The 15,764-nt window shown below is 44.3% G+C and overlaps 1 protein-coding gene across 2 annotated transcripts in view; it reads left to right on the top strand.

The window, feature by feature from the left end:
* LOC134573239 (protein CutA homolog) overlaps positions 1-15,429 on the top strand; it is a 28,404-nt gene extending 12,975 nt beyond the window's left edge. Inside the window, exons 3-6 of one of the 2 annotated variants that reach the window (XM_063432851.1) lie at positions 276-335; positions 5,119-5,168; positions 8,921-8,966; positions 15,217-15,429. In XM_063432851.1, the coding sequence (XP_063288921.1) occupies positions 276-335; positions 5,119-5,168; positions 8,921-8,966; positions 15,217-15,316 (256 nt within the window). In that variant the 3' untranslated portion in view covers positions 15,317-15,429. Of the gene's footprint in view, positions 1-275; positions 336-5,118; positions 5,169-8,920; positions 8,967-9,278; positions 9,444-15,216 lie in introns of those variants that run through there. The other variant, XM_063432849.1, reaches the window with a different exon arrangement.
* The last annotated feature ends 335 nt before the right edge of the window (positions 15,430-15,764 follow it).

The raw sequence follows: 15,764 nt of genomic DNA, 5'->3' as shown, positions 1-15,764 counted from the left end.
GATCTAACCACCAAAACGGCTTCATTAAGCTAAATCTGATTGGGTGCCTTTAATATTCCTTTAATTATATGCGGCTAGTTTAGCCCAGGTTAATATATATTATGCTACTCTAACCGGAACTGGTGTTTTCATGGGACACTGGTTTTTGGTTGGAGTACTCCTTTAAGAAAGAGAGTTGCTCATAGCAGGCACTCAAGGTGGTGGAGTAATCTCTTTGAAACAGGAAGAGAAATGTGTCCAAGCGCTAAAACATTCATTGTCTCTGTTTTCCATAGGGGAATCTTGGAAAAACGCTTGGCTGTCAGCGTAAACATTATGCCAAAGTCTTCATCCCTGTAAGTAACGTAATAAACGAAATACAGAAATCTATGGCACACTGCAGGACGTGAGGACTCTGATCATTGTATGGATTCTGTATAATGTTTTCTAACCACACGTACGTTAGGAGTTCAGTTATTACATTAATTGTGCCGACACAGAACTGTTATGTGAGTGACAACTGTCTCGTGGAGTTTACAGGATAAAAAAACAAGATTAAACTCGGACTATTCACCCAAAGTACTTAGCTCAAGATTCAACAGAAATTATTGATTTAACCCTGGCATTAGATATCTAAAAGAACAGTTTCATAAATTAAAGGGCTAATGCAATGTAATTGTTTTTTTAAACAGCTCAAATCCTGGGGCCCGTGGTCACAATCCGCCCCCCACTAATGCAGTGTGTGTATTTAATGTATGCAGTTTGTGTGTGGATACAACCTACACTGATCAGCCACATCATTATAACCACCTGTCTAATATAATGTAGGTCCCCTCTGAAAGGGTTAATCGATCCTTCTCCCTTGGAAGCGCTTCTCGCCTATCTCAGCGTTTGCTGTCCGCCACTTGGAATATTCACTGCTCTGTCTTCAATATTGAGGGAGACCATTGAAAGCACCTGTCTAATGTAATGTAGGTCCCCTCATGCTGCCAAAACAACTCTGATGCGTAGAGGCATGGACTCCACAAGACCTCTGAACGTGTCCTGTGGTATCTGACACCAAAACATTAGGAGTAGATCCTTTAAGTCCTGCAAGTTGCGAGGTGGGGCCTCCATGGATAGGATTTGTTGTTCCAGAACATCGCACAAATGCTCAATCGGATTGAGATCTGTGGAATGTGATGCCAAGGCAACACTTTGAACTCTTTGTCAGGGTCCCCGACACATTTTTGAACATTTTTTGCAGTGTGGAAGGGTGCATTATCCTGCTGAAAGAGGCTCCTGCCATCAGGGAATATCACTGCCATGAAGTAGTGTACATGATCTGCAACAAGCTCTAGGTAGGTGGTACATGTTAAAGTAACATCCACATAAATGCCATGATCCAAGGTATCCCAGCAGAACGTTGCTCAGAGCATAACACTGCCTTCACCGGCCTGCCTTCTTCCCATAATGCATCCTGCTGCCATCTCTTCCCCAGGTAAACGATGCACATGCACGGGGCCATCCTCCTTATATAAAAGAAAGTGTGAAATATCAGACCAAGCAACCTTGTTCCATTGCTCCATGATTCAGTTCTGACTCTCAAGTCTTCATTGAAGGCACCTTCACCGGTGGACAGAGGTCATCATCGTCACTCTGACCAGCCCCATACACAGCAAACTGCGATGCACTGTGTGTTCGGACACCTTTCTATCATGGCCAGCATCAGTGGTGTATCCTGGTTTTGTGCTGCCCTAGGCAGGACAAAACTCAGGCGCCCCCCACCCAGCCTTCTAAATACACACACGCATGACAGATACGCATACATTAGCTAACAGACACACACACTCACTGACATACACACACACACACTCACAGACATATACACACACTCACACACTAACAGACACACTCACTAACAGACACACTCACACTCACTGACATACATACACACACTCACACACTAACAGACACACTCACACTCACTGACATACATACACACTCACACACTAACAGACACACTCACTAACAGACATACACGCACTAACAGACACACTCACACTCACTGACATACATTCACACACTCACACACATACATACACACACTCACACACTAACAGACACACTCACACTCACTGACATACATACACACACACACACTAACAGACATACACACACTAACAGACACACTTACACTCACTGACATACATTCACACACTCACACACATACATACACACACTCACACACTAACAGACACACTCACACTCACTAACAGACACACTCACACTCACTGACATACATACACACACACACTAACAGACACACTCACACTCACTGACATACATTCACACACTCACACACATACATACACACACTCACACACTAACAGACACACTCACACTCACTAACAGACACACTCACACTAACTGACATACATACACACACTCACACACTAACAGACACACTCACTAACAGACATACACACTAACAGACACACTCACACTCACTGACATACATTCACACACATACATACACACACTCACACACTAACAGACACACTCACACTCACTAACAGACACACTCACTGACATACATACACACACTCACACACTAACAGACACACTCACTAACAGACATACATACTAACAGACACACTCACACTCACTGACATACATTCACACACATACATTCACACACTCACACACATACATACACACACTCACACACTAACAGACACACTCACACTCACTAACAGACACACTCACTGACATACATTCACACACATACATTCACACACTCACACACATACATACACACACTCACACACTAACAGGCACACTCACACTCACTAACAGACACACTCACTGACATACATGCACACACTCACACACTAACAGACACACTCACTAACAGACAGACATACACACACACTAACAGACTGACATTGCCTGTTTTTAGCAAATGTCATGTGGAAGATTAAAAGGCGAGAAACTTTTTAGTTTTTTTGCTTTTTCTCAAAACTATATTAAAACATGATTTATTAATCCAAAATGTTTTGAGGTGTGAATGCAGAGATAAATATTCCTTATTAAAAAGATCAACAAATGACCCGTTTGATAGGATAAATGTCAATAAAATCCTATTTGAAAAAAGAACACAGCACTAATATCAAAGAAACGTATTACGTCATCTTGAGTTTTCTAAACATGTCACTTTTCAAACCTTATTCCAACTTGTTGTGATTGATATTGCAATTGTGCAACTGCGCAATATTATTGCTTTCCTCTTTTCGAAGTAGCATTTAAAACCCACTTATAAAAGGCATCATTTTAAATGTATAACCCCCCAGCCTCCTTACCTTTGGGAATGCTGGGGGGGTTCTCTATCTCCCTGGGGTCTAGTGGGGCTGCCGGTTGGGCTGCTGGGCTGTCTGCTGCGCGGCTAGCGAGGGAGCACTTCCCCTGAGCTGTCTGCTCAGCTCCCTCGCGCGCCGCAGAGTGAGGCTGGGAGCCGGAATATGACGTCATATTCCGGCTCCGCCTCCCAGCCTCACTCTGCGGCGTGCGAGGGAGCTGAGCAGACAGCTCAGGGGAAGTGCTCCCTCGCCAGCCGCCCTCTCGCCAGTGCCGCCCGAACGCCCAGCAGCCTGCCTTGTCAGTTAGCCGCAAGGCTAACAAGGCATTTGCCCTGGGCATTTGAGGCGGCTTTTTTTGCCGCCCCCTGGAAAATGCCGCCCAAGGCAAATGCCTTGTTTGCCTCGCGGCTAATACGCCCCTGGCCAGCATTACGTTTTCAGCAATTTGAGCTACAGTAGCTCTTCGGTGTTATTGGACCAGACATGCTGACCTTCGCTACTTAGGTGCTTCAATGAGACTTGGGTACCAATGACACTGATTCACTGGTTGATCTTCCTTGCACCACTGTTAATAGGTACTGCAAACTGGGAACACCACACAAGACTTGCCGTTTGGAGATGCTCTGACCCAGTCATCTAGCCATCGCTATTTGGCCCCAGTCAAAGTCATTCAGATCTTTTCTCTTTCCTGCCTAATATTTCTTTCACCTTGACAGGTGCCATTGTAATGAGATAATCAATGTTATTCACTTCACTTGTCAGTAGTTTTAATGTTGTGGCTGATCAGTGTATATGTCAAGGGACTGTGGAGTTGCATTGAGTGTACACACACACTTACTAACAGACACACACTCTCACTGATTAGACACACACTGACAGACAACACACTGATACTGACTCACTCACACACAAGTTCATTTAATTTATAGTTTTTAATTTATTTTGAGGTCTCTATGAGAACCCTTTGATTGAAACTCATGACGACTGCTGTGACATGAAACAGGGAGTGGAGCGCAGAGCCCGGAGCTTTGCCAGGGACGTTTTAGGTTATTTCTTTAAGTTATTGTTTCTAATTGCTGGGATACAGTTAACGTTTTTATACTTTGTGTTCGGCCTAAGTATTCATTACCCACAGGGTAAGGACATGTGGGAGACCCAGGTGCAGTCCAAGTACCCGTGGCTCTCGCTCAGTCAAAACACTTTGAATATTGACTATATGTCTGGTAGCTCTGATGTTCAATGAGTTTCCTTATCGATAACACTTTGGGCAAGATCTTTAATCAGACTCATTTGATTCAACGTAGACTGTTGGCAGGACTAATAATGCAGTTGCATGGATTTTGGCAGGTCCTGAACTCAGCAGCACAGATCTACCCCCATCCTCCCTGACAGCTTACACTAGTCTCGAAATATTTCAGTATAATTGCTGATAGCTGATTTAATGGAGAGGGCAATTTGATAGTCACAAGGTAAAGAAACACTCCAATCTCCATAACTATTACTGCGCGCTGTAGTGATTTTTGACATTATGAGTGTCATGGCACCATAACCACTATAGTACACTGTAGTGGTTATGGTGCTTGGAGTGTTCCTTTAGAGAACAAGGCAATAGTTTGTCCTGGTTCAAATTTTACACTGATCTGGGCAATCTGGAATAAAATCTCCAATTCTTCTATATTTGCAGTTAGGCTACACTGGCATAAAAAGTTACATTTAGCCAATTAGGATATATCTGACTATCGTGACATCACCATTCACCTTTCAAGTGCTTGATGGCATATATCATGTGTTTATTTTCTAGATACATCTGGAAGGGGGAAATAGAAGAATCTACTGAAATTCTTTTGGTAGGTAAAATGGTAGATTTCTATAATACATTGTACTTGTGTATTATTATTATTATTATTATTATTATTATTATTATGTCCAGCAATGTTTGTGGCACATTGGAATATGAGTAAAATATTCAGCCACAAGCGGTGGTCTTCTAACACAACCCCCATTTGGCGATCTTTGTATGTTTTGGGGTACCTGACTGACGGTCTACCTTCCCCGCTCCTTCACACTGATCTCACACAGGGACGGAACCACCAAACAGTGAACTGGAGTGAGCCGAACACCAAAGTGGAACATTTAGACAAAAATAGCCGGTTTGGACAAATTATCGAGCTCAGTTATAGTCACAGCTCGGCTATTTTGGACAAGCCCCATTATAGTGAAAAAAGGCACCAGGTATTCCAGACTGCGGCCATCTTTATGTAATCCACGTCACGCTGATTTAGGCCAAAGGTTTGTTTATTTTGTTTGATATGCATTGATTGACTTTATTTTTTTTATTTCACTCTGCGTAGTAAATTCAAGCATTTATTCACTATTTGAGGACAATTTAAATATAGGTGTTTTTATCAACTGTGTATTAGGTCCTTGTCTTATTTTTTTTTTTATTATTATTATTATTTATTTTTTTTAGACGCAAAGCTACATTTTGGCAAAAACAGATCGTTTGGAATCATGCTCCAGCTATTTTTGCTTAAATGTTGCAATTTACTTTTCAGTTCCATCATTTTTTGAATAATTGAAACATTGAGATTCTGTTTCTGTACTTTTCTCCCAGAAGCTAGACGTGACGTTAGTGAAGAAACCCTCGTGGTTAATTCTAGCAGGTCAGGAGAAGGGCTTTAGATCAGGTGACAGAGATTTAGGCAAACGGTATAACAGCAATCCCCCATAATGTCCTTTTTAAATACGTAATGTCTGTCTTTTTTTCTGGTTGTAGGAAACACAAAATAAAATTTGCTTTAAAAATATGCAATAGCAATTTGCAAATGTCAAGCAGAATTAAACATGTTGTACACAGTCTATTGTACTTAAAATCTGTAGAGGTGGGCGGGGCCTAGCCGTCGAGCAAGCTGGTCGCACTACACCTGAGCTCCGAGCAGGAACCTGCAAAAAAGCAACATAAATCTAATATATCGCGAAGAAAATACTATTGGGGTGCACCAGCAAATCGGCGTTACCCTGAAACACATTTAGGCGACCAGCCGGGCTCGGCGAGCAACGTTGAAGCTAACACACCGTGGAGGCCTTCCAGCGGATGCAAGCGTGGGAGAGGCGGCCGACCTCCCTGCGAGCAGCCAAGCAGGAAACGCTGGGAACCCCGTTTCCCCCCCTCGCCGGTGAAGGATATCCCGGCACAATCGTTATGCATACAGACTCGACGAGACGAAAAAAGGAACCAGGGAACTCACCGGATCCTGTCTCACCAAACTACTACACAGCCAGAGCTAAGATGGCGGCTGCCATGCCGACGACATACGACCTACTAGACAACTATGAAAAGCGGCTGGATGAACTCTTCGGAGCCTTGTGGCAAAGACTGTGGGGCAGGGGGACGTGGACACAGGTGAAAAAGAAAGCGACCACCAAGCAGCAGACCTTGACACCTAGTGGCTCGTACCACGAGGCTGATGGGCCGCGGAGCAGGCGCCTAGGCCCCAACCCACGGAAACCCAGGCATGAAGGAGCCGGCTTGACAGTAGCACCCTGTCCATTACTGCCCACCGCACGTTGCCACCCATCAGGATCGAGAGCCCAACCAACGAGAAGACCAAGAGGCCGGCGGTCCAAGAGAACGGCAGCCACCGTTAGGCAAAGGCGTTCTAAAAGTGGGCCCTCCCGTAACCTATACAGACGGGCCGCGGAGGCCACCCTGCGCCTCACCACTCGGAGTATCCAGCAGCCCCCAACGGACTACCTACAGGCCTCATCCACACACCGAGAGATCGACCCTCATTGTGGTGGGCAGGCAGGCCTACACAGCGACCCAAGGGGAGACAACCACATACCAGCAGCTGGCGTGGGTTAAGTGACTCTAGTGAACTCTACATTAACTGCCCTACTTATGCCGACCTACTCACTATTAGTTAGCTTAGCACAGTTGATTTTGCCTTATAATTTTCTATGACTCAGCCATAATGTGTTCCCTGGCACACCTTTAAGTTGCTTCTTGAAACGTGATGTAAACCTAAGTACCAACATGATTTATTTTTGCCCTAATTGTCTATATGCCTACTTTATACCAAACCTCCTCAAACATATGCTAAGATGTAGCTTAGAATTGTTTTCTCTTATTTGTATAGCTTTAAGTACCAAAGCAGTCAGGAAGCTGCAGACAAACCTACTCTCAACTTGATTGTTATCGCATAGGCATATCTACTTAAGTAACTCTACCTTTAAAAATGTGCATGTTTCTCAAGGCCACTGTTTAACATACCTATGTTCCCATATTACTGAACGCTGTTGTGGCACAAGTTTATATTCTGTACCCACCCGCACTACAAAAATAAAGAATAAAAAAAAAAAAAAAAATCTGTAGAGGAAATATTACATAATCAGTAAAAGGAACCCTCCAAGCACCATAAGCTTGCCGTAGCGGTTATGGTGCTGAAAGTGACCTGGTGCCTACTTTGTATTTTAAAGGGACACTCCATTGCCCAAGTACCAAAAATATATAAATATCCCTGTTTACTAGATATACAAGAAAACCAACATACATTTAATTATGCATTTTTTTTTCAATGGGGATATATCTAAAAGCAGCTTATAAAAGCTGCAGTTCTCTTGTCTGCAGTACTTGCAAGCCCTCCCCTTCTAACCCCGCCCAGACTTCCTGTGGCTGTCCAATCAAACACTTCCCAATGCAGCTCAATGAGAAGTCTTTGCAGGGCATGTGCTCTGGGCAATTGTTGCCTCTTGAGTTTAGCTTCACTGAGCTAAACAACCAGTAGGTAACAAGTACATTGACAGCCAGGGGGATGTAACAAGGTTCATTTATAAAAGTGATCATTTTAGCAAATTGCTTTCTGAAGTGCTTTAGCGATCTGTAGTGTCCCTTTAAGTAATTAAACTGTTTTTTTAAATGCTTTGACTTCCTGTAGTGGGAACCTCTGCTAGGTCTCCTGAGCCCTGCAATGCAGGGTTTAGCTCATAAGCTGAGGGTGATCAGCTGACTCCCTCAGCCAATGAGCTAACTCTCAGGCATTAGTAGTGGAGGTAGGGATTAGCACTGTAGTGGTTATGGTGCTTGTGGTTCTCCTTTAAGATTATAACTTAAATTCTAGATATGGCAGTGTACAGCTACAGCGGACTTGGTTATAATATTGACTTCTCACTTTATAAGATTGGCATTTAAGAAGGTATTTATATAAATTAGTATCCCATTAGTATAATTTACTAAGCGTTCCACCATGATAACTTACACCTTTTGTCTTTTTAAAGGATAATGTAATTAAAATAGTTTTTAACCACTAGAACACATTTTTAAGCGCTGTATAACACTTTTTTGTAGTCACCTAATTTATCCACTAAACACAGAAATCCAGTGAATTGAAAGCAGAATTGCAAACTGTACGCCAAAATAGTTAATTTGGAAAAATTCTACAACTCGGCTATTGTCTTTCACAATATGGTATTTTTACAAACAAACTCTTTACACCCAGGCTCGCCTACAAAAGTCCTGCCTTTCTGGTATGATGCTGCCATCTAGTGGTAAAAGTGTATAAACTTGTCCCTCATATTTATACTTTATTTTCTCTTACAGGTAGTGAGAACAAAGACAGACAAGATATCCGAGCTATGTGCTTACATTGGGTATGTGTCATTGTGTGAAACTGCAGTATATCACAGCCATAAGCGATATACAATAAATGCCCTCAATAAATAGTTTTGTCATTATACATACAACAATGACTATGACCAAGTCACTACATATGGGGATCACCGGTTGCGTTGGTGGAAACAAAAAATTAAAAAAATCAGTTCTGCCGCGTTAAGATCCTTTAATGAATATACAGTTATAGAGTACATTTCAGCATGTTTTCTATTTATGTAGTGTACATGTGCCTAATTAATTATATATGGGTTACATTTAAAAATGATAGATTTTGGGTCTTGTCATTTTAGCCTGGTCCATCCATTTGAAATCCCTGATATTATCAGCATTCCCATAGAGAGAGGAAACCCAGGTTATTTAAAGTCCATTGAAGAAGCGGTGGAGAACAAGTCCTAGTGGCAGAACTTGGACAATGGTGTGTGTGGACCTCTATTAAACGATAATGGTTTTATACGGATTGAAGACTACTTTCATGGTGTATGGAGGTCTGGTGATGGAGCGTTCGGATGGTGACTAGACCTTTCAAGTCTACAGAGTTTGTTGTCATATTGAAAGGATGGAATTATGAAGCTGTGAAGAAATTAGCAGATCACTAGGACCTATCGCTGTGATTGGGGGCATAAGAAAGGATAAAGCCATTCTGACCATTTTCAAAATGACCAACAGAACTGGGTAGATGGTCAATCTGTTATTTAGTGGACTGCCACTGAAATTTCTAAGTATAAGCTAAGAACTAGTAATATTTATTCACAATCAAACGTACATTGGAAATTTGCTGGTGATAGAATTATGACAGAGGCTCCAGCGTTAAACCACGTGATTTACACTAGTCAATAATCAATAACATGGCTGGTGCTAGGAGGACTCTTTTCAGAGCAAATTGAGCATGTCTTATACACCAGTTCTACATATCTAATGTCGCTTGTACAGTCCCTCCGTGTTGCTCAGAAACAGCTGTTTTATAGTAAGGACAAAGTGTTTCTGGTTAAGAGGGGACGAGTACGGGTGGTGTTTAATGGGTCATGAGACAGAGCCTTTTAGGGCAAAGGGTTGAGCTTGTTGAGGAGTCAAGTGATTTTAGGGGGACTCAATCTCTAGGTATTTTTTGGACTCGGGCAGTTCCTCTGATGTACAGCGTAAACACATAAATGGAAGACTCCAATATGTTTGGCTCTTAGCACTGGGAAGTTCATAAAGGTTTGGAGAGATTTCCCAGTTCAGCTTTTGCACTTAATTGTTGTATTGAATTGACACTTGAGTGTATAAGATGTGTTTACTGAGATAGTAAATTTGACTTTGTGCAAACTGAAAATTCGGGTGCCCAATTTTAATTAATTTCTTTACACCTTGGTTATTTAACTTAGTTGTTTTATCAACTTGGCCAGTAGTAGAATTGCAGTCAAATTCACTTTGTCTTTGCCAATTTGTAGACCTTTGCCTAATAACTCAATTCTTCTTTGCATGTGAAGCCTTTGCTCCAGTGTATCCTCATTTCCACTGGCTATGATAGTGAGGGCATGGAGTTATAGAAGGGGCTATGATAGAGAGGGCATGGAGTAGTAGAAGGGGCTATGATAGAGAGGGCATGGAGTGATAGAAGGGGGTATGATCGAAAGGGCATTAAGTGGTAGAAGGGGCTATGATAGAGAGGGCATGGAGTGGTAGAAGGGGCTATGACAGACCGGGCACGGAGTGGTAGAAGGGGCTATGATAGAGAGGGCATTAAGTGGTAGAAGGGGCTATGATAGAGAGGGCATGGAGTGGTAGAAGGGGCTATGATCGAAAGGGCATTAAGTGGTAGAAGGGGCTATGATAGAGAGGGCATGGAGTGGTAGAAGGGGCTATGACAGACCGGGCACGGAGTGGTAGAAGGGGCTATGATAGAGAGGGCATTAAGTGGTAGAAGGGACTATGATAGAGAGGGCATGGAGTGGTAGAAGGGGCTATGATCGAAAGGGCATTAAGTGGTAGAAGGGGCTATGATAGAGAGGGCATGGAGTGGTAGAAGGGGCTATGATAGAGAGGGCATGGAGTGGTAGAAGGGGCTATGATAGAGAGGGCATGGAGTGGTAGAAGGGGCTATGACAGATCGGGCACGGAGTGGTAGAAGGGGCTATGATAGAGAGGGCATTAAGTGGTAGAAGGGGCTATGATAGAGAGGGCATGGAGTGGTAGAAGGGGCTATGATCGAAAGGGCATTAAGTGGTAGAAGGGGCTATGATAGAGAGGGCATGGAGTGGTAGAAGGGGCTATGACAGACCGGGCATGGAGTGGTAGAAGGGGCTATGATAGAGAGGGCATTAAGTGGTAGAAGGGGCTATGATAGAGAGGGCATGGAGTGGTAGAAGGGGCTATGATCGAAAGGGCATTAAGTGGTAGAAGGGGCTATGATAGAGAGGGCGTGGAGTGGTAGAAGGGGCTATGATAGAGAGGGCATGGAGTGGTAGAAGGGGCTATGATAGAGAGGGCATGGAGTGGTAGAAGGGGCTATGACAGACCGGGCACGGAGTGGTAGAAGGGGCTATGATAGAGAGGGCATGGAGTGGTAGAAGGGGCTATGATCGAAAGGGCATTAAGTGGTAGAAGGGGCTATGATAGAGAGGGCATGGAGTGGTAGAAGGGGCTATGATCGAAAGGGCATTAAGTGGTAGAAGGGGCTATGATAGAGAGGGCATGGAGTGGTAGAAGGGGTTATGACAGACCGGGCACGGAGTGGTAGAAGGGGCTATGATAGAGAGGGCATTAAGTGGTAGAAGGGGCTATGATAGAGAGGGCATGGAGTGGTAGAAGGGGCTATGATAGAGAGGGCATGGAGTGGTAGAAGGGGCTATGACAGACCGGGCACGGAGTGGTAGAAGGGGCTATGATAGAGAGGGCATGGAGTGGTAGAAGGGGCTATGATCGAAAGGGCATTAAGTGGTAGAAGGGGCTATCATAGAGAGGGCATGGAGTGGTAGAAGGGGCTATGATAGAGAGGGCATGGAGTGGTAGAAGGGGCTATGACAGACCGGGCACGGAGTGGTAGAAGGGGCTATGATAGAGAGGGCATGGAGTGGTAGAAGGGGCTATGATAGAGAGGGCATGGAGTGGTAGAAGGGGCTATGATAGAGAGGGCATGGAGTGGTAGAAGGGGCTGTGACAGACCGGGCACGGAGTGGTAGAAGGGGCTATGATAGAGAGGGCATGGAGTGGTAGAAGGGGCTATGATCGAAAGGGCATTAAGTGGTAGAAGGGGCTATGATAGAGAGGGCATGGAGTGGTAGAAGGGGCTATGATAGAGAGGGCATGGAGTGGTAGAAGGGGCTATGACAGACCGGGCACGGAGTGGTAGAAGGGGCTATGATAGAGAGGGCATTAAGTGGTAGAAGGGGCTATGATAGAGAGGGCATGGAGTGGTAGAAGGGGCTATGATCGAAAGGGCATTAAGTGGTAGAAGGGGCTATGATAGAGAGGGCATGGAGTGGTAGAAGGGGCTATGATAGAGAGGGCATGGAGTGGTAGAAGGGGCTATGACAGACCGGGCACGGAGTGGTAGAAGGGGCTATGATAGAGAGGGCATGGAGTGGTAGAAGGGGTTATGACAGACCGGGCACGGAGTGGTAGAAGGGGCTATGATAGAGAGGGCATTAAGTGGTAGAAGGGGCTATGATAGAGAGGGCATGGAGTGGTAGAAGGGGCTATGATCGAAAGGGCATTAAGTGGTAGAAGGGGCTATGATAGAGAGGGCATGGAGTGGTAGAAGGGGCTATGATCGAAAGGGCATGGAGTGGTAGAAGGGGCTATGATAGAGAGGGCATGGAGTGATAGAAGGGGGTATGACAGACAGGGCATGGAGTGGTAGAAGGGGCTATGACAGACCGGGCACGGAGTGGTAGAAGGGGCTATGATAGAGAGGGCATTAAGTGGTAGAAGGGGCTATGATAGAGAGGGCATGGAGTGGTAGAAGGGGCTATGATCGAAAGTGCATGGAGTGGTAGAAGGGGCTATGATAGAGAGGGCAGTGAGTGGTAGAAGGGGGTATGACAGAGAGGGCATGGAGTGGTAGAAGGGGGTATGACAGAGAGGGCATGGAGTGGTAGAAGGGGTATGACAGAGAGGGCATGGAGTGGTAGAAGGGGCTATGACAGAGAGGGCATGGAGTGGTAGAAGGGGGTATGACAGAGAGGGCATGGAGTTGTAGAAGGGGTATGACAGAGAGGGCATGGAGTGGTAGAAGGTGCTGTAATAGACAGGGCATGGAGTGGTAGAAGGGGCTATGATAGAGAGGGCATGGAGTGGTAGAAGCGTGTATGACAGACAGGGCATGGAGTGGTAGAAGGGGCTATAATAGACAGGGCATGGAGTGGTAGAAGGGGCTGTAATAGACAGGGCATGGAGTGGTAGAAGGGGCCATGACAGAGAGGGCATGGAGTGGTAGAAGCGTGTATGACAGACAGGGCATGGAGTGGTAGAAGGGGCTATGACAGAGAGGGCATGGAGTGGTAGAAGCGTGTATGACAGACAGGGCATGGAGTGGTAGAAGGGGCTATGATGACAGAGAGGGCATGGAGTGGTAGAAGCGTGTATGACAGACAGGGCATGGAGTGGTAGACATGGATATGCAGTTGTGGAAGGGGATAGTTATGTTTGTTTGGGAGGGAGGACTGTGAGAGTTTGTAGGAAGGACGGACTAGAGTGTATGTGGGGGGGGGGGAGTGGATGAGGTTGCATAGACAAATGAGTTGTGACAAGAGAAGGAAATATATGTTGCACTTGAGGGGATGAATTTATTTGTGTTAGGGAGAGAACTGAATAAGAATGAATGTGTGAATGGTGTGCATGTGTATGTTATCTTTCTATGCACAACGGAGGGCATATTGGATAATTTATGTGAGACGGTTATAGACTATGAGGGGGAAATAGTCTATTCGATTTATTTACAGCTCTGTTTCCTTATATATAACAGGGTGTAACATATTTTTTGCAAACCACTTTATATAAATTGGCAAGGACAAAGTTAACAGGACAGACAGTGAGGAAAGCCTTCCTCATTTTTACTTCTCATACAGTAAAGACAGCTGTTCCAGATGCAGACCTTTCGATTTAAATACACATAATTCCATGTGTGCCAGTTTGATACTTTGGTAGTCTGTCAGATTCTCAGTTCATTGGGTAGATAACTGGATGTCAAAGGAACACTATAGGGTTAAGAACACAAACATGTGTTCCTGACCATATAGCATTAAAAACACCATCTAGCCTCCCTAAATATAGTAAAATCTTACCTTTACTCCAGTCTGCTGCTGCAGGCTCTGTCCCTGGTCTGCCTGCTTGGCTAACATCATCAGAATTGTTGTTCAATACCAATCACAAGCTTTCCCATTGGAAAACATAAGATTGCTAAGACTGTCAAGGAGACAGATCATGGGCAGAGCCAGCACAAGCCAAACAGCCCTGGCCAATCAGCATGTCCTCATAGAGATACATTGAATCAATACATCTCTATGAGGAAATTTCAGTGTCTCCATACAGTGAGTCACACTGTGCAGCACTGCACTAGGAAGCACCTCTAGCAGCCATCTGAGGAGTGGCCAGTGGAGATATCCATAGGCCAGTGATGGCAAAACATTTGAGCTTGGTGTGACAAAATCCGTAAAAAAAAACAAAAAACCTAGCTTAACTCAGGTGCTGTGTCACGTCTACAAATATCCATCATTTTGTGATATTTGTAGCTCTGTCTGTCCTATGTTACCCCAGTAAGCATGAGGCAAGTTTGCAGCAAAATGCAAACTGTCTATGGCACGGTTCTCCTGGTCTCTTCTGTTAGTTAGTTAGTTAGTTGTCAGCATACAACTGATTGATTGACAGGGAATGGTAAGGGGTATATTTATAAACAGATTTTTTTCAAGACAAGCCTTTACTAATAATTCTGCTAGTACGATGTGTACATTATTTTTATTGGTTTACAATTGGTTTACAATTACAATTACAAAGTTTTCTTGATGGTGGAGCGATTTCACATTATTTTCAGGAGTCTAAGGAGAAAGCATTCTCTGCACTGCCTTTTGGCATAAAACGTGTTATCTTTTATTTCGAAAATGCACAATTTTCTGATGCAGGGTTGGTTTAATGTCAGTAGAATGAAGTGTGCCTTTAAGAAACAGCAGTCTGGGGAGTAAAAAAGAGCTCTGTCTTTGTCCCTTTAAACTTGTGTGCGTATTGCTAAACTTACTTACAGTTCTCCAACAGGCTCAGCAGGACCAGTGTTCTGGGCTCAGGGTTCAGGGCGGATTCGCGGAAGGAGTGTTGGAAGAGACCGCGCTGCGCTATAACCCAGGGTTCACCCTAGCGTTGCCGTGACACGCAAGTACACACAAGCAAGAAGCGACCGGAGCACGTACAAAGTAAGCGCAGCGCGTGTTAACTGTTCTTGGGCGATGATCGCCCGTAAACAATGCGTGTCACCCAAAATGTCTTGGCGGGTCACCTTTGACACACGTGTCCTAGGTTCGCCATCACAGTCCTAGGCTGTAATGTAAACACTGCATTTTCTCTGAAAAGACAGTGTTTACTACAAAAAGCCTGAAGGGAATGATTATACTAACCAGAACAAATTCAATAAGCTGTAGTGACTGTAGTGTTCTGGTGACTGTAGTGTCCCTTTAAGATAGTCATGATCATTGATATGCTACTAACAACCTCAATAGGTTAACTCAGCTGGCAACAAATAAATCATCCATATTCCACTCATCACAGCAGTTGCCATCAGTGACCTAATAAGTCTTACATAAAAGCCA

The sequence above is a fragment of the Pelobates fuscus genome, chromosome 9 (genome assembly GCF_036172605.1).
Source record: "Pelobates fuscus isolate aPelFus1 chromosome 9, aPelFus1.pri, whole genome shotgun sequence".
Taxonomy (NCBI): Eukaryota; Metazoa; Chordata; class Amphibia; order Anura; family Pelobatidae; genus Pelobates; species Pelobates fuscus.
The sequence above is the reverse complement of the archived record's forward strand: the minus strand, read 5'-3'. Positions and strand labels throughout refer to the sequence as shown.